The sequence below is a fragment of the Phyllobates terribilis genome, unplaced genomic scaffold (assembly GCF_046119375.1).
Source record: "Phyllobates terribilis strain yellow unplaced genomic scaffold, ASM4611937v1 Scaffold_17__1_contigs__length_24005725, whole genome shotgun sequence".
In the NCBI taxonomy this organism is placed as follows: Eukaryota; Metazoa; Chordata; class Amphibia; order Anura; family Dendrobatidae; genus Phyllobates; species Phyllobates terribilis.
The window spans coordinates 6,366,223-6,384,575 of NW_027362777.1; the positions used below are offsets into that span (position 1 = coordinate 6,366,223).

The following is an 18,353-nucleotide window of genomic DNA, read 5'->3' on the forward strand; positions in this document are numbered from 1 at the left end:
CCCTGATACGTGCCCTACAGGAACTGCAGACTGCATTATAATCTTCTTTAGATATGCCTCCATCTTTCCATTTAATAAACATTTCTTTCTTTCTTTTTAGCATGTGTTTAAGTTCTGTGTTCATCCATCCTGGTTTCCTTAAATGCTTCCCATTCTTCCTACTTTTCGGGATTGTTAACGATTGTGCTTTGAGAATCTCATTTTTAAAAATTTCCCATCCTTTCTGGACATTTTTGTCCTTAAGGACATCCAGCCATTGGATCCCTCCTATTCTCTTTCTGAGTCTCTTAAAATCTGCCTTTCTAAAATCTAACCTTGAAGTTTGAGTCTTCACATGTCTTCCTCCTCTAGTTATCCAAAATTCTATAATAGCATGATCGCTGCCTCCTAGGGTCCCAGCCACCTTTACCTCCTCAACCATTTCCTCCCTGTTTATAAGGATTAGATCCAAAGTAGCAGATCCCCTTGTTTTCTCCCCTACCTTTTGGAAGATAAAGTTGTCAGCAAGAGAGGATAAGAATTTGCTTGACCTGTTAGTTTTACTTGAGAGAGATTCCCAACAAATGTCTGGATAGTTGAAATCTCCCATGACCACTACGTCATATTTTTTGGAGAACTTGGTCATTTGATACATAAAGAGTTCATCCATATCTTCAGCTTGCCCAGGTGGCCTGTAGTAAATGCCTACAATGGTGTCCTTTCCGTTGTTCTCTCCTTGTATTCTTACCCAAACAGTTTCCACAGAACTCCCAGTCTCTGAAGCTTCAATCTCTGTGCAGATATACGCTTTTCTAACATACAATGCAACACCTCCTCCTCGTTTATCAAGTCTGTTTCTTGCAAATAAGTTGTATCCTTTTAGCCTTTTATTCCAATCATGTGTATCGTCCCACCAAGTTTCAGTGATTCCTATGACATCATATTCCTTTTCCTGCATTAGTAGTTCCAATTCTCCTTGTTTGTTGCCCATGCTTTGTGCATTTGTATAAAAACATTTTAGTTTGTGATTGGTTTCTCTTCCTCCCATATTTTTATTATTTAAATTGTTTTGTCTTTGTTCTTCCTTTCCACTTCCAGTAGCAGAGATCTCAATAGTATTTGTCAGCTGTATGGCTTTTTCTGGCCTTTTGCTTCCCTTCCCACATTGTTCTAGTTTAAAGCTCTTCTGATGAGTGTAGCAAGGCGACTTCCAAATACATGTTTTCCAGTCTTCGTAAGGTGCACCCCATCTCTAGCAAGTAGTCCATCGTATAGGTAATTCATTCCGTGATCCAGAAATCCAAATCCTTGTTGACGGCACCATCGACGTAGCCAGTTGTTCACCTGTAGAATCTTATTCCACCTCATTGTTCCATGGCCATCCACTGGGAGGATGGATGAGAAGACCACCTGCGCTCCCAATTCTTTCACTTTCTTGCCTAAGTCTTCAAAGTCACTGCAGATGGTTTCCAGGTCCTTTCTTGCGGTGTCATTTGTCCCCACATGTATTAGCAGGAATGGGTAGTGATCTGTAGGTCTGAAGAGTCTTGATATCCTGTCCGACACATCTTTAATTTTTGCTCCTGGAAGACAGCACATTTCTCTTGAGGTTATGTCTGGTCTGCAGATAGCGGCCTCTGTTCCTCTTAACAGGGAATCCCCCATGACCACCACTCTCCGTTTTTTCTTCACAACATTCTTCTTTCTCCATCCAGGAGGATTCTGAGGGCTTACAAGGTTATTCATTGCTGGCAAAGTCTTATTTTGCTGTATTTCTTCATGGTTCTCCTGCTTGAGAGCCTGGTACTGGTTCCTGAGCAAGTATGGGTGCTGACTGCCTCTCGATCCTCCTGCTTCTGTGGGTCACATGCTTCCATTCCTCTGTTTCGTCAGGTGCAGTTCGAATTTCTTCTCTTTCTGAATCATGAAGAGATAATTCTGCTCTGTCTAAGAACTCTTCACCTTCCTTAATGATTTTCAACGTAGTTAACCTCTCTTCTAGATTTCGCAACTTTTCCTCCAACAGGGACACAAGCTTGCATTTCTGGCATGTGAAGTTTGGCTTTTCCACTGGCAAGTCTGTGAACATGTAGCAGGATATGCAGCTCACCAAATGGCTCCTGGACTCTTCCATGTTCTTATTGTTAATGTTCTGAAAACAGTGAAAAAGGCTTAAAAAAAAAAGCTTCAAAATGCGCGCGCCGAGAGGCGCTTGGTTTACCGATGTCCTCTTTTCAGCTCCAACAGCCAAAATCCAGTGTTATAGGATATCGGTAGTTCTCCATAAATATAATCAAAATAACTTATTGCAAAAACATCACCATCAATCAGTGTCAGTATGTCCCACAATATCAATATTATAGTTGTGATCAGATGGAAATAGAGGAAAACCCTATATCCCTATCTATAAATTTCTTACTGGAAAACTATAGGTCATAAAGAAAATTAGACTACAGATAACTTCTGTTAGTCTCTAATACAGTGCTGTGCAAATTAATTGGGACAAAGCATTTTTTAAGTAAAATCGTCAGTTGGTTACCAGTCAGTGATTCAAACCAGTTTTAACTGCTTTGAACATATGTTTTGGGGCTTTTTTACAGCTGATGGTACAGGGAGCTTATTTCCTGTTGATGGTATGATGAATTCATCCAATACATAGTCGTTTTAAAACGTTTTATTGTGCCATTCATACGTAAATTTGAAGGGACATTCCAACAAGATTTGGCTCCATGCCACAATTCCAAGTGTGTGAAGAAATTCCTGGAAGAAAATAAAGTAAAAGTGCTGGACTGGCCTGGCAATTCACCAGACTTAAATCCTATAGAAAATTTGTGGAGCATTGTGAAAAGACGTCTTGGCAAAATGGAATATACAACCAAAGAACGCATGATAAACAGTGCCATACAAGTGTGGTTCCATAATGAAGAATTGAAGAATTTACGCAAAAACTTGGTAGAATCAATGCCAAAACACATTCAAAATCTCATATCTGCTAAAGGACGACATATTTCTTACTAAAATTAGTATGTAACAGTGCATTATAACATTTTATTATTAAAAACTCAAAAATGTGTTTTTTTGCTTTGTCCCAATTAATTTGCACAGTACTGTATCTTTGAAAAAGTTTCTTTATGACATACGGCGTACTGGGCTTACAATATATATCTCCATGACCATTCAGGATATGTCCCTTAAATTCCCCCCTTTTGTTTTAGTGACCGTTGCTATTATATACACTATTTACCAGTTATTTCTCAAAGAACATTCTTATGTTTAGTATTGTGACTTTATTTGACTCTCATTTGGGGTGTTCTAATTTGTTTTCTTTTCAGCGTTTGGTATAGCTTTCAATGTAATGTACCTCATCCTTTCTTGGGATAGCGGTCCCTATTTGAGTACTGGTGGCACGCATTTGCATTCCACTGAGATCGCGCGGCGGAAGTGACGTCTTTTGTTTGCCGCGGGCGGAAGTACTGGTGACACGCATTTGCGGTTCACCGAGATCGCGCTGCGGAAGTGACGTTTTTTCCATTGCCGCATGCAAAAGCTACAAGCGGTTAGTTTCTGCTGGAACGCACTCAGCTTTCCAGTGGTACCTCGCGACGGAGACCTTCCACCTGCGCCGGACACAGTTAACAGCTGTTTCAGCTCTAACCTAATACAGGGGGTTTATTAAGACTGATGAGTCGCCGGGTCTCCTGGCATGGTGACTCACCAGATGGGACATACTCATTTTTCCATTCAGCCCGATCTATTATGGTGTACTCCTGTGACTGTCCCCTGATGAGCCCCGACTGGGACTTTGACATATATTGGGATTATGAACCAACTGGCATCAGATAAGTCTGCAATTTAGCAGTTTGTTAATATATGATGGTTGTGACATGAATTTATTGAGAACACTGGTGAATACTGGTGGCCACTATATGACTGTTTGAGTGATCTACAGGTATCGTTCGGTCACTGTTTGTAATAATTGAGACGCATTAAAAGTTGGCTATCTCAAATTTTCTTTATGACCTATGGTGATCCAGTAAGAAATTTGACCTATAGTTTTCCAGTAAGAAATTTATAGATAGGGATATAGGGTTTTCCTCTATTTCCATCTGATCACAACTATAATATTGATATTGTGGGACATACTGACACTGATTGATGGTGATGTTTTTGCAATAAGTTATTTTGATTATATTTATGGAGCACTACTGATATCCTATACCCTCCTGATCGTAACTGATGCATGTTTTTTTTCTACGTTTACAGCATATTAATTTTTTATGATACGACTGTTTGGTCTCCTGTTATTGGGATGCCTTTTGGTTTTTGTTTTTTATGTCTGTATAGGGGTACTTTAGGGACAGGCAAGGGACAGCCTCCGTGGAGCGGGGGACACCACGCCGACACATTAGGGTGATTACTCCGCTGTCAGGTAGGGCATTCCTCCCTTAGGGCCCTATAGTTTTAATATAGCTGTGTCTCAGCTTCTAGAAAGAGAAAATGGAAAAAGCAACGGTGCAGATCTAAGTGCAATATTACTCAAAAAAGTAGTAAAAGGTGGGGTAACTGAATACTGCTCACCTTGCAGAAGTCTTGAGATTAAGCATTAGATAGTGATATGACTCCTGTGACTTACAGAGTCTTCATTTGGCTTGTAGCACACTTTGCCAGGAAAATCAGGCCTCCATATAGGAATATCCTTGCAGAAGTCTTGAAATTCACATACCAATAGAACTTTTGAGGCTTATGGAGTCTTTATTTGGCATGCAGCACGCTTTACCAGAAGAATCAGGCTTCCATATAGGAAGATCCTGTTAAGGCAGTTAACCAAATAGGTGTGTTCTGGTTAAAGTATTGCGGCGCTTCCAGATAAGATCCAGTAGGTTTTTTCATCCAGAATTTATTTTTCAAAAGAATATAAAATATAGAATAGCAAGATACAACGCGTTTCGAGTCATTGCAGAGTCTTCCTCAGGTAGAATTTTATAATCATATATCTAGAACTACCCTTCCTTAAATACCCCTCTAAACTGAAAAGGTGAAATAGTGACCCGCCTGGTTCCTTAATCACGTTAATTGAACAAGTTTGTGCGAATAATTGGTGTGACAGTCTGAATTTGTATCTGCTCTAGTAAAAACCGTTAAAAAGTGCCAACATATTTGAAAATGTAAATAATATATATAAAATAAAATACAAATAACAAAGAAAGGATCATACATTTTCTATTCTATCATTTAAACCATCTGGATGTAAACACCGCATACGATAAATCCAGGAGGATTCTTTTCTATTTAATATTTGAGTTCTATTCTGAGTGGAGGTTGGTATATGTGCTACAGGAGTTATTTGTACTTGGAATTTCCCTCCGTGGGTATGCAATAAGTGACGTGATAGGCTGTGAGTTAAAAGTCCTATTTTAGCCTTATAGCGATTGTCCACTAAGGCGGTTTTGAAGTTTTCTAGTAGTACGACCTACATATTGTAGGCCGCATTTACAGGTGATAATGAATATAACATAAATGATGTTTTTTTGTACTGTAGGTATATTGATGACTTAGTCATCCTGTGGAAGGGTGATCAGAAAACGGCAGAACAACTTGTTCATGAACTGAATCATAACACATGGGGTATTCATTTTTCATGTAGTATGAGTACAAATAAAATTAATTTTTTAGACTTAGAAATCAGTTTTTAAAAAAACTCAATAATAACAAAATCATTTTTTAAGCCAGTAGATTCAAATGGATATCTGGAATTCAACAGTGCACATTTTCACAAATGGAAAACAAATATTCCCTATAGCCAATTTCTACATATAAGGAAAAATAATACATTATTAGAGGATTATAATACACAAGCAAAAATCCTCATAGACAGGTTTTAAAATAAAAAAATACCCGAATAAACTAATTTCTGCAGCATATGAAATCAATAGGAAGAAAATACAGAAGGATTGCCTTATGGCTATGAGTAATTAGGTAAAACCAGAAATAGATATCTCCTCACAAGAGAATAAATATAAATTTAATTTTATTACAGCTTTTAATAAGGAAAATGCCAGTATTAGAAAAATACTTGGCAAACATTGGCATATTCTGCAACAAGATCCTCTCCTAAGAGAATCCCTACCTGACCATCCGGGGATTACCGTATTTTTCGGACTATAAGACGCACCGGACCATAAGACGCACTTAGGTTTTAGAGGAGGAAAATAAAAAAATAAAAATTGAAGCAAAAAATGTGGTAATGATGCACTTTTAAGGGGGAGGGGGTCTTCTGCTGACACTGGTTTAGGGGTAATGTCCCCCAATTCTGATAATATCCCCCATCCTGGTATATATGCCGCCCCCCTTCCTTTTATATGTGGTCCCCATCCCCATCCTGGTATGTGTAACGGGTCTGGGAGGCGGAACCTCTGAGCTACTATACAAGGGGGCGGTCCTTGTAAGGGAGCGGGTGGCAACCAGGGAAGACGGGCTGGAGGACTCAGCAGGTGAACGGGACAGTCTCTGAGTGAACGGGACAGTCTCTGAGTGAACGGGCTGGAGGTCACGGCAAGTGACCGAGGCAGTCTCTGGATGAACGGGCTGGTGGTCACGGCAAGTGACCGGGGCAGTCTCTAGGTATAGGGTTGGTACGACCTGTGGCGGCTGAAGATAGACGTGAGCTCCCAGGTGAGCAGGCGAGAGTCTCTGGATGAACGGGTGGTCACAGCATGTGACGGCGGAGCCTCCAGGAAGACCAGCAGACAGGCAACAGATGAGCGCTCCCAGGTGAGCGGGCAGAAGTCTCTGGACAGGCGGGTGGTCACAGCACGTGACGGCAGAGCCTCCGGGTAGGCAAGCAGACAGGTAGCAGATGAGCGCTCCCAGGTGAGCGGGCAGAAGTCTCTGGACAGGCAGATGGTCACAGCACGTGACGGCGGAGCCTCCAGGTAGGCTAGCAGACAGGTAGCAGATGAGCGCTCCCAGGTGAGCGGGCAGGAGTCACTGGACAGGCAGGTGGTCACAGCACGTGACGGCGGAGCCTCCTGGTAGGCTAGCAGGCAGGTAGCAGATGTGCGCTCCCAGGTGAGCGGGCAAGCTGGTCCATAGACAGACTGACAGGAGTTGGAAGGCAGACCGTCGGACCTCAGGCAAGCAGGCAGGTAGCTGAAGTGCGCTCCCAGGTGAGCGGGCAGGCTGGTCCTTAGACAGACTGACAGGATTAGTAAGGCAGACCGTCGGACCTCAAACTAGCAGGCAGGTAACAAGTAATCAGGCAGGATTCTGGCAGGTAACTGGCAGGAAACTGGCAACGGGACCTGAGGGCTGAAGCACAGGTGAGACACAGGTGCAAACAACATTGCTCGGGCACCTCCATTTTGGAGGAGGTGCCTTATATATGGTAAAGTCCTCCGGCCATTGGCCGGGGACTCCTTAGGACGGCGCGCGCGGCCCCTTTAAGAGGGAGGGAGAGCGCGCGCGCGCGCCCTAAGCACAGTGGCCGGGAAGGAGCGCGCGCTGCAGGCAGAGCGGGAGAGGGACGCCGGGCACGGAGCAGAGCGGTGAGGGGAACAGCGTCCCTGCCTACCAGAGGGCAGGGACGCCGGCACTACAGTATGCCTGGCATCCCTCCATCCTGGTATGCATGGCACCCTTCATACCTATCCTGGTATGCATGACACCCATCATACCCAATCCTGGTATGCATGGCACCCATCATACCCAATCCTGGTATGCATGGCACCCCTCATCCCTGTCCTGGTGTGCATGGCACCCCTCATCCCTGTCCTGGTATGCATGGCACCCCTCATCCCTGTCCTGGTATGCATGGCACCCCTCATCCCTGTCCTGGTATGCATGGCACCCCTAATCCCTGTCCTGGTATGCATGGCACCCCTCATCCCTGTCCTGGTATGCATGGCACCCCTCATCCCTGTCCTGGTATGCATGGGCCCCCTAATCCCCATCAGGCTGCACATTTAAAAAAATAAACACTCCTACTCACCTCTCTTCTCTCCTCCAGCGCTGCGTCCGGTCTGCCTGCACTGATCTCTCCATGTGAGCCACGCATGATGTCACTGCCATGCGCGGCTCACATGGAGAGATCAGCTGCCGGAAGTCACTGCTCCCCACGCCAGGACTGTGTGCGCGGGGAGCAGTGACTTCACTCTCCTTCATAGCCGGCACACAGCGGAGCCGCGCTGCGGCTGCTGCCGGCTGTCTCCTGTGCACGCTCATTAAAGGGCATGAATATTCACCCCCTCCCCACGCCCATAGGCATGGAGAGAGGTTGAATATTCATGCCCTTTAACAGCGGGCACAGGAGATAGCCGGCAGTAGCCGCAGCGCGGCTACACTGTATACCGCTATTAAGAAGCATGAATACTCAGTGCTCCCCACGCCTCATGGGCGTGGGGAGCAGTGAATATTCATTTTCTTTAGCAGCGGGGACAGTGTAGGCTGCAGCGGGCTCCTCCACCGATACCGCTCCCCCCCACACCCCACATAAATATACACCCATTGTACACCCATATACAACATTCTGACTATAAGACGCACTCCCCATTTTCCTCCAAATTTTTGGAGGAAAAAAATACGTCTTATGGTCCGAAAAATACGGTACCTTTCGAAGGGGAAAAACCATTCGGAATCTGATAGCTCCTAGCAGACTTAAAAATATTCCTATTCAGTTTGAACAAAGAGGAACTAATACAGCTATAACAGTGGGAGTGGGAGTATTTAAATGTAGAAAGAAACTCTGCTGTTGCTGTAGATGTATTACACATGGCTGTAAGGAGATTATATCTTACAGTACAGGTGAAAAGTTTTTAATTAAACAACATCTTTCTTGTCAAACAGTCTATGTTATATACATTATCACCTGTAAATGCGGCCTACAATATGTAGGTCGTACTACTAGAAAACTTCAAAACCACCTTACTGGACATCGCTATAACGCTAAAATAGGACTTTTAACACACAGCCTATCACGTCACTTATTGCATACCCACAGAGGGAAATTCCAAGTACAAATAACTCCTGTAGAACATACACCAGCCTCCACTCAGAATAGAACTCAAATATTAAATAGAAAAGAATCTTTCTGGATTTATCGTATGCGGTGTTTATATCCTGATGGTTTAAATGATAGAATAGAATATGTATGATCCTTTCTTTATTTTTTTTTATTTTTTTTTTATATATATATTATTTACATTTTTAAATATGTTGGCACTTTTTAACTGTTTTTACTAGAGCAGATACAAATTCAGACTGTCACACCAATTATTCGCACAAACTTGTTAAATTAACGTGATTAAGGAACCAGGCGAGTCACTCTTTCACCTTTTCAGTTTAGAGGGGTATTTAAGGAAGGATAGCTCTAGATATACGATTATAAAATTCTACCTGAGGAAGACTCTGCAATGAGCCGAAACGCGTTGTATCTTGCTATTCTATATTTTATATTCTTATGAAAAATAAATTCTGGATGAAAAAACCTACTGGATCTTATCTGGAAGCGCCGCAATACTTTATCCAGAACACACCTATTTGAATAAGGGCCTATAGGGTGAGTTTGAATGCCATTTGTGCTATCCCACTGCTATCCCTCCCCCATACTTTTATCTGGATTATTGTCCTTGATTTATTGATACTATCTTTTAAAATATCTATTAACAGTTACATTTTAGGGTGTATACTTTATGTTCTTTGTGTTTTTTTTTGTAGGGGATCAAATACTTATTTCTTACTGCAAAATGAAAATGTATCTAATTTATACAATGTGATTTTCTTGATTTTATATGGATAGTCTCTCTCTCAATGTTAAAATTAACCTACCCTTAAAATTATAGACTGTTCATGTCTTTGTCAGTGGGCAAACTTACAAAAACAGCAAGGGATCACAAGGGCTTCTGAGGTACAGCCAGCAGTGAGTGGGGTCACCATTGTTGAGGGTGCCAATCTCCGCAGCTAGGCAGTATCAGCTTTGTTTAGGTGCGGGATAGGGTTAGGTAGTGACTGTACCAATTATTCAGCAGCATCATTGTTTACATCTATTTATATACATCCACAACAAGCCATTCAGCTTGTAATTTTGCTAGTTTTAAGAACATACAGTACAGACCAAAAGTTTGGACACACCTCATTTAAAGATTTTTTTTGTATTTTCATGACTATGAAAATTGTACATTCACACTGAAGGCATCAAAACTATGAATTAACACATGTGGAATTATATACTTAACAAAAAAGTGTGAAACAACTGAAAATATGTCTTATATTCTAGGTTCTTCAAAGTAGCCACCTTTTGCTTTGATGACTGCTTTGCACACTCTTGGCATTCTCTTGATGAGCTTCAAGAGGTAGTCACCGGAAATGGTCTTCCAACAATCTTGAAGGAGTTCCCAGAGATGCTTGGCACTTGTTGGCCCTTTTGCCTTCACTCTGCGGTCGAGCTCACCCCAAACCATCTCGATTGGGTTCAGGTCTGGTGATTGTGGAGGCCAGGTCATCTGGCATAGCACCCCATCACTCTCCTTCTTGGTCAAATAGCCCTTACACAGCCTGGAGGTGTGTCTGGGTCATTGTCCTGTTGAAAAATAAATGATGGTCCAACTAAACGCAAACCGGATGGAATAGCATGCCGCTGCAAGATGCTGTGGTAGCCATGCTGGTTCAGTATGCCTTCAATTTTGAATAAATCCCCAACAGTGTCACCAGCAAAGCACACCATCACACCTCCTCCTCCATGCTTCATGGTGGGAACCAGGCATGTAGAGTCCATCCATTCACCTTTTCTGCGTCGCACAAAGACATGGTGGTGGGAACCAAAGATCTCAAATTTGGACTCATCAGACCAAAGCATAGATTTCCACTGGTCTAATGTCCATTCCTTGTGTTCTTTAGCCCAAACAAGTCTCTTCTGCTTGTTGCCTGTCCTAAGCAGTGGTTTCCTAGCAGCTGTTTTACCATGAAGGCCTGCTGCACGAAGTCTCCTCTTAACAGTTGTTGAAGAGATGTGTCTGCTGCTAGAACTCTGTGTGGCATTGACCTGGTCTCTAATCTGAGCTGCTGTTAACCTGCGATTTCTGAGGCTGCAGACAGGGATAAACTTATCCTCAGAAGCAGAGGTGACTCTTGGTCTTCCTTTCCCTATGCGGTCTTCATGTGAGCCAGTTTCTTTGTAGCGCTTGATGGTTTTTGCAACTGCACTTGGGGAGAGTTTCAAGTGCTGCTTTTTTCTTGCCATAATACAAATTCTAACAGTCTATTCAGACTTTTCAGAGATTTTTACCACATCATAGTTGGATAGTTAGAGGCGTATCATCCATAGCGGCAGCCCACCCTGCCACTATGGTGCCCATGAGAAAAACAAGAATTTGAGCTTGGTTTAAGTTGGTATACATGCAGCACATAAATGTATGTTTACTATGGCCATAAATCAGAAAAAAAAATACAAGAAGAAAAATGATCATAAACCCTGCTGTAAATAAATAAATAAAAAGCAAAAGTGCATTTAAATAAAATAGGGTTCTTAAGAATACTGTTTTTGATCAAAAATAGCATGAAACCTATCCCAACCATGGCAAGGTGAACCTATTAGGGATAGTCCTACTCTGTTTAATATTAAAAACTTTACTATATGTCAAAGCCTCAAACTTCTGTGTGTGAATCAGACATGAGATCTAACGTGATAGAAGATTACAGTGCAGGGAAGACGGGAAACATTCATATAGATGGCCGATGGAGATGTAGTCAGTGAAGAACTCTGGCCAGATATGTTTCTAGAGCCGTAGTAGACGATGAAGATGTCCTCATGATGAAGTAGTTATTCCTCATATCACGTGTAATGAAAATCTCCTGCAGTATTGATAATGTCCATTACAGTGTTGGTAAATGAGACGAGAATTGGCTTTATGGAAGATGAGTCTATGAGAAACGTGATCAGCTACAGACTCCGAGGAAGAAACTGCTTGTTGTCTGTGGCCTAAAATGTATAGGTTTTATTACTAGATGTAAAGCAGAAAACTAAATACTGTAAAATAATATATCTCCTCATATGTTTCTGTGGCATCCCGGTACCCGTTCTACTGCTGCTAAATGAGATAGTTGTAGTGTGATAGTAGACTTGTTCCACTGTGGGCACTGTGAGTTAGGGGATATAATACATTGCATTGTAAATTGGACTTTCCTGCCATCTACTGGCCAATATGTGTATATGAAAGGCAAGTGATTATTCTCCTCACAATAAGCTGCCATAGACACGGCTGGGAGGAGTCTCTCAGCTCAGGGCTCGCACACTGACTGAGCACTGGTACAAATCAGTAGTGGGGGGTTCAAGCTGCCTAACGAAGATATAGGAGACAGACACTATTTCTCACAGAAGAGTTTCCATGCCAGTCCACGCTGGGGGACATTTTTCTCCACATAATCTCCTTCACAAAACACAAGGCTCTTCCAGTCAGGAGAGATACCGCTGTTCGTGTGCTCTCCTGCACGCTGGTTATCCTGTTTGCTTCTAGCCGGGACCAGATCCACGTGGCTGCCACACCATCGACTACCCCCTGCGAAAGGGAACGGTGGGCTAAAAACTGTGAGCACACCCAGACTTTAGTGTGTTTCCACGGAGAGCCAATCTGTGAAGGTCCCTCCATCAGTGTAATATTTCTTAGACTGCGCATAGCATTTCCTCTACTAACAAGTCAAGAGAACTCTGCTCCAGCCGCCCTGAGAGGCCATAACCTCGCTTGTCTCATGTGGAGAGAACCATTACTTTCATATGCACAAAATACTGTAACCTTTGCCTTCAAGAGAGACTGTACCCCGTTACCTCCTTCAGTAAAATTGTTATATTTTACAAGTTCACCTGCGTGTCTGGCTGCGTGTGATTGCACAAACATCACGGGCACTCCAAACTTGCACCCAGACACCACAACTACAGGAGTGCCCCCTGGGGGTCCTATACCATCCACAAGTGCCACCTCCCGCTTTTGACAATTGCTGTGGACACTAGGGAAGTGTTTAGGGGTCCATAAACCCACTTCAACTACTGTGACATCATTATCTGTTGCCTTTGAGACTACATTTCCCCTTATTATCTCCAGTAATTGTATTATTACGCAGGATTTTTATGATGTTACATCGGCTCATCATCTTCTCATTCAGGTCTCTACAATATCAGATTCTCTCAGTGAAGATCTTCTATATAAGAGAATTTTCCTGATTTACCCATCAAACATGGATATGGACAGAGACAAGATGGCTGAGAGGATATTACACCTCACCCTAGAGATCCTCTTCCGGCTTACTGGAGAGGTGAGAGATTCTGATGACGTCACATTACATTATTCTTATCTATGGGAATAACAGATGGACAGAACTGGAGAGGTGAGGACTCTGGAAATGTCTGTAGTGAGATTTATTAATGTGTCTCTCCATAACCAGGATTATACAGTAGTGAAGAAGACCTCTAGTGAGCGCTGTCAGGACCCTGTGTCTGAGGGATGGGGAAGACCCCTGAGCCCAATCACAGGACCTCCACCTCACCCCCTGATACATGAGGACATCAATGACCAGAAGATCCTAGAACTCACCTACAAGATGATTGAGCTGCTGACTGGAGAGGTGACACTGCTGGGAATGCTGGGACATTATACAGTAAAGCTATGAAGGGATTGGGGTGATGACGCCATCATTGTATGTGTCAGGTTCCTATAAGGGGTCAGGATGTCGCTGTCTATTTCTCCATGGAGGAGTGGGAGTATTTAGAAGGACACAAAGATCTGTACAAGGACGTCATGATGGAGGTTCCCCAGCCCCTCACATCACCAGGTAATAGACAGGACTAAATACACACGGCCTATGATTATCTGTATGTAAAACATGAATTCAGTCCCTGTATGTGTTTCCTCCAGATCTATCCAGTAAGAGGACAACACCAGAGAGATGTCCCCGTCCTCTTCTTCCGCAGGACTGTAAACAAGAGGATCCCAATGTTCCTCAGGATCATCAGGTAGATGGAGAGAAGGTATCATGAGATCTCCCCTATGATGTGTAGACGTCTGTGAAGGTCTTGTGTTCAGTATTGTTTTATCCACCAGTATTATATGTTTTATACTTGTGTAATGAGGACAGTGGAGATGGCAGGATTAGAGATGATCATAGATGGGACTTCTCCATCTGTCTGTGACTTTTACAATATTTGTTTCAGGGTGAAGATCTGACCCATATTAATACTACAGAGACATATGTGAGGGGTGATGAGCGGTGTAAAGAGGAGATTCCTACATATGACTACCCAGGTGAGTAGTGACCACTAAATGCACAGAAGTCACAGATTCATCTCAGTCACCGGCTGTGGTTGCTTTATCGGTGGTGTAGTCCGGCCGTATTACAGTCGTGTGATCACCATTTTGCCTCTAGACAACAACATTCTCCTCCACCAAAAACTATTCAAATAATTTTGGACATTGAAAGCCCTTTTCTATAGAACTTACAACCTCAACAATCCACCTCGCTGACCATTACCTGCCCAGATCTGTAAACTACAAAAAATAAAATAAATAAATAAAAAGATTATTATTATTAACTACAAAACCAAATGACAGCGTACGTAGAATGTGCTGACAAGTTAGAAAATCACTTGAAGAAAAATATGATGGTTCTGTTAGAGAAAGCGGAGGGTAATGATGCTGTTGGCTTCCTAGATCCCTAATATCTTATTGGATGAATCCACCCTCTCTCCTTTCTGTGCTGCTGAATGTGCTCATATGGTCCCTACAAGACCAGGTCCAGTCTTTCTGGACAAACTTCACTTTTATGATCTACAACATTAAATGTCCAGTGAGGGACAAGTGTGAATTTCTGTACAATAACAGCAGAGTTTCCCTTTATCCTGACTTTTCAATTTCTTTTAAAACTCATATTTCTTCTTGAAACTCATCTGACAGAAAATATTTGCCCTTACCATAGTTTAGGTTGCCAAGAGCCACCGAGCACCATACTCTAATTACCCCAGAGAAGTTTCACCACTAGTTACTCATTTTTTACTGATGAAGACTGTTGAGTTTGGTCATTTCAGTAGATGTGTTGTTGTCTATACTCAGTTTTTGACTGCAGTAGTTAGTGCCCAAAATACTCCTGATTTAACCCCTTCCCACAGCCAGTTTTGTGTTCCTAATCAGGCCCCATTTTTTCAAATCTGATGTGTGTCACTTTATGTGGTGATAACTTTGGAATTCTTCACAAAGGATAATAGGAAACAAATGGATCTTACAAATTATTTTGCATCTTCTCTTTATTCCGACAATACCCTATATACGGTTGTACACTACTGTCTGGGCACAAGGCAGGTTAAGAAGGAAAGGAGCGACATTTAGCTGTTTGAATGCTGATCTTGGTGGATTAGTTTGCAGACACAAAGTATCGTGGTCACTTGGTAGCTCAAAAGATGGCCACCACGAACAGGTTTGGCACTATCTACTCTGTTGCTTTGCTCATCATTCTTTAACCCCTCTACATGGATCTGGAGTTACACATAGACCCCCAGGCTTGGGCCATGGTGTTACCTGTTCTATGGTGTGAGATGCCAAGAAGAATAGTCAGGTAGTTGGGACAGAACCAGGAAGGCAGAGAAAATACAAAATCAGAAGACACAAGTAAACGGGCCGAGGTCACAACAGGAAACAAATGCACAAGCCGGGAGCTGAGCACAGAGGACTGAACCAGAGGAGAACAAGGCTGGATCTGGCAGCTTCCGGCAATATGCTTCCAGCTTTAGTAGGGTGCGGTGCTTTCCAAATGGCTGAAGCAGGGAGCAGATTACTCCAGCTTGACAGCACACACACCCATACTGCCAGACTGGATGGTACTACTGATCCCAGCAACCCTAATCTTACTGGCTGGACAAGTCCTGCACCGCCCAGAGCTTCTGGTTCTGACGTCTCCTCCATCACCAGCACCGCCTGCAGAATGAATAAGGCGGCTCCTGGTGACAGAAGCAGACATCGCAGGAGCAGGTCCCAGAGGAGATGGGACACACCATTTGCAGAAGCCCTAATATGACATAATAACAGAAAACCAGAGCAGTAATAATCTTTATTTTTTTTATATATATATAGCGCCAACATATTCATCATCGCTGTCCCCATTGGGGCTCACAATCTAAATTCCCTATCAGTAGTATGTCTTTGAAGTGTGGGAGGAAACCAGAGAAACACGGGGAGAACATACAAACTCCTTGCAGATGTTGTCCTTGGTGGGATTTGAGCCCAGGACCCCAGCACTGCAAGGCTGCAGTACGAACCACTGAGCTATCGTGCTGCCCTAAGCCGGGCAGCACGGTGAAATCCACATAAAGTGACTCCATTGCTCCATTGTGTAATTTTAATTCCCTCAGGGAATTAATCTAAAGGGGTAGTGACTATTTTGAGTCTACCGGCACTTTCCGGAAATTAGCACGCAGTGGATGTTAGAGAGTGAAAATTGCAATTATGCCATTTTATTGCCCAACACATAGTGCCCAGATTGTGCTCCAGGGGAGACACACACCGTAAATTAAGTGGGTTCTTCTCACTAAAGTAATGCCAAATGGATGCTAAATGTGCTTTGGCCACACTGCAAGGCTCAGAAGCAAGGGGGAGATTTGACTTTGGGAGATCGGATATAGCTGGATTGGGTTATGGAAGCCATGTTGCTTTTCAAGAGCCTTTATGGAAACCTCTGTTTTTTCCCTTCTTCCATGAGAGCACCACCTGAGAGAGGGTATCCGCCCACCAAGGGTACACGCGGGAGTACAGTGGTATTATGCACCCCGTGGCTGAGCGCGCCAGCAAGTGGGACTTCCGGGGCTGCGCACATGCAGGGCACGTTTCAAGAGGTTCCGGCGCGCCCTGCTGATGTAGCGTGCCGGGACCAGGACTACACACGCGCAGGGCGCATGTCAGTTTCTGGCGCACCCTGCTGACGTTGCGCGCCGAAATGCTGGGCCATGGGGCTGCGCACACGCAGGGCACGTGTCAGGAAGTGACACGCCCTGCGGCAAGAGCCGCAGTCACCAGAGCAGCAGCAGCAGGGGCCACCAAAGCAGCCTCAGCAGCAACAGCAGCTCAATCAAGGCCACAGCAGTGGCAGTCGGACAAGCGGCAGCAAGACCAGCCGGAGGAGCAGGGCAGGTCGCGAGTCCACCACCTCCAGCCGGGAGCAATCATATGCATTGATCCAGCCTTAATCTCCGGTACCCTGAACGGCAGAGTAGTGAGTGATCTACGTGAAAGTTCACCATAGTAGATGGGTCCCTTTTTTTTCTATGTATTTTTTCTACTAGGAAACCCCCAAAAAGTGTAGTGCCAAGAGGAATAACAAGGAGTGTGCGCTGTGCGGGGTTAATTTTCCCAGCATACTAAAAAGCTTAGCCCGAGTTGTATCCGAGAAACCATATCACAGGAAACACCTAATTTTGCTATGGATTTAAAATCTTTAGTCCAGACGGAGGTTAGGGACTCCCTAAAGACGTTGGCTACACGTAAAAAGAGTAGGAAGCTGAGACGTCATACATCAGACTCAGAAGAATCTGTAGTATTCCAGGGCAAGGGGAAGTCTATTTCCTCTCCTACCTACTCGTCATCCTCATAATCATCATCTTCCTCAGTTAGCGATACAGGAGGTAGGCCGTGTTTTCCAGTGCAAAACACGGATAAGCTGATTAAAGCCATCAGAACAACTATGGGCATAGCCGATACCAAGACCTCTAGGACTGTTCAGAACATCATGTTTGGGGGTCTTGATCAGAAGAAGAGGCGCACATTCCCCGTCAATGAGAGGATCGTTCATCGACAGGGAATGGAAAAGACCTGATAGGAGAGGGCAGTTACCATCACCTTCAAAGAGAAGATACCCGTTTGAGGAAGAAGAGTCAACCAGGTGAGATAAAACCCCAAAAATTGACGTGACAGTATCAAAATTCTCTAAAAAAAAATCCACCCTGCCGTTTGAGGATTTAGGAGCTTTCAAAGATCCTCTTGATAAAAAAGCGGAAACCTTATTAAAACAAACCTGGGAGTGACCAGCGGGAGCATTGAAACTGGCAGTCGCAGCCACTTGCACAGCCAGGTAAATGATGGTCTGGTTGCAGCAGCTAGAAGACCAGATTAAAGGGGACATTCCAAGGGAAAAAATCCTGGCCTGTCTTCCGCTAATGCAGGGGGCGGCTGCCTTCCTCGCGGACGCGTCGGCAGATTCGGTAAGGCTGGCCGCCAGATCAGTGAATTTATCCAACGCAGCTCGCAGAGCTCTGTGGCTCAAGAGCTGGTCAGGTGATGTACAGTCTAAGATGAAACTGTGTTCAATCCCGTGTGAAGGGGAGTTTCTTTTTGGCTAAGCTCTGGATGACA

General features: G+C 43.7%; 1 protein-coding gene across 3 annotated transcripts in view; it reads left to right on the plus strand.

The window, feature by feature from the left end:
* Positions 1-18,353, plus strand: part of LOC141176044 (uncharacterized) — a 171,446-nt gene that overhangs the window by 18,118 nt on the left and 134,975 nt on the right. For 2 of the 3 annotated variants that reach the window (XM_073660023.1, XM_073660024.1), the window contains exon 2: positions 13,129-13,278. In XM_073660023.1, the coding sequence (XP_073516124.1) occupies positions 13,201-13,278 (78 nt within the window). In that variant the 5' untranslated portion in view covers positions 13,129-13,200. Of the gene's footprint in view, positions 1-13,128; positions 13,279-13,407; positions 13,588-13,670; positions 13,795-13,877; positions 13,976-14,173; positions 14,265-18,353 lie in introns of all 3 variants that reach the window. The other variant, XM_073660025.1, reaches the window with a different exon arrangement.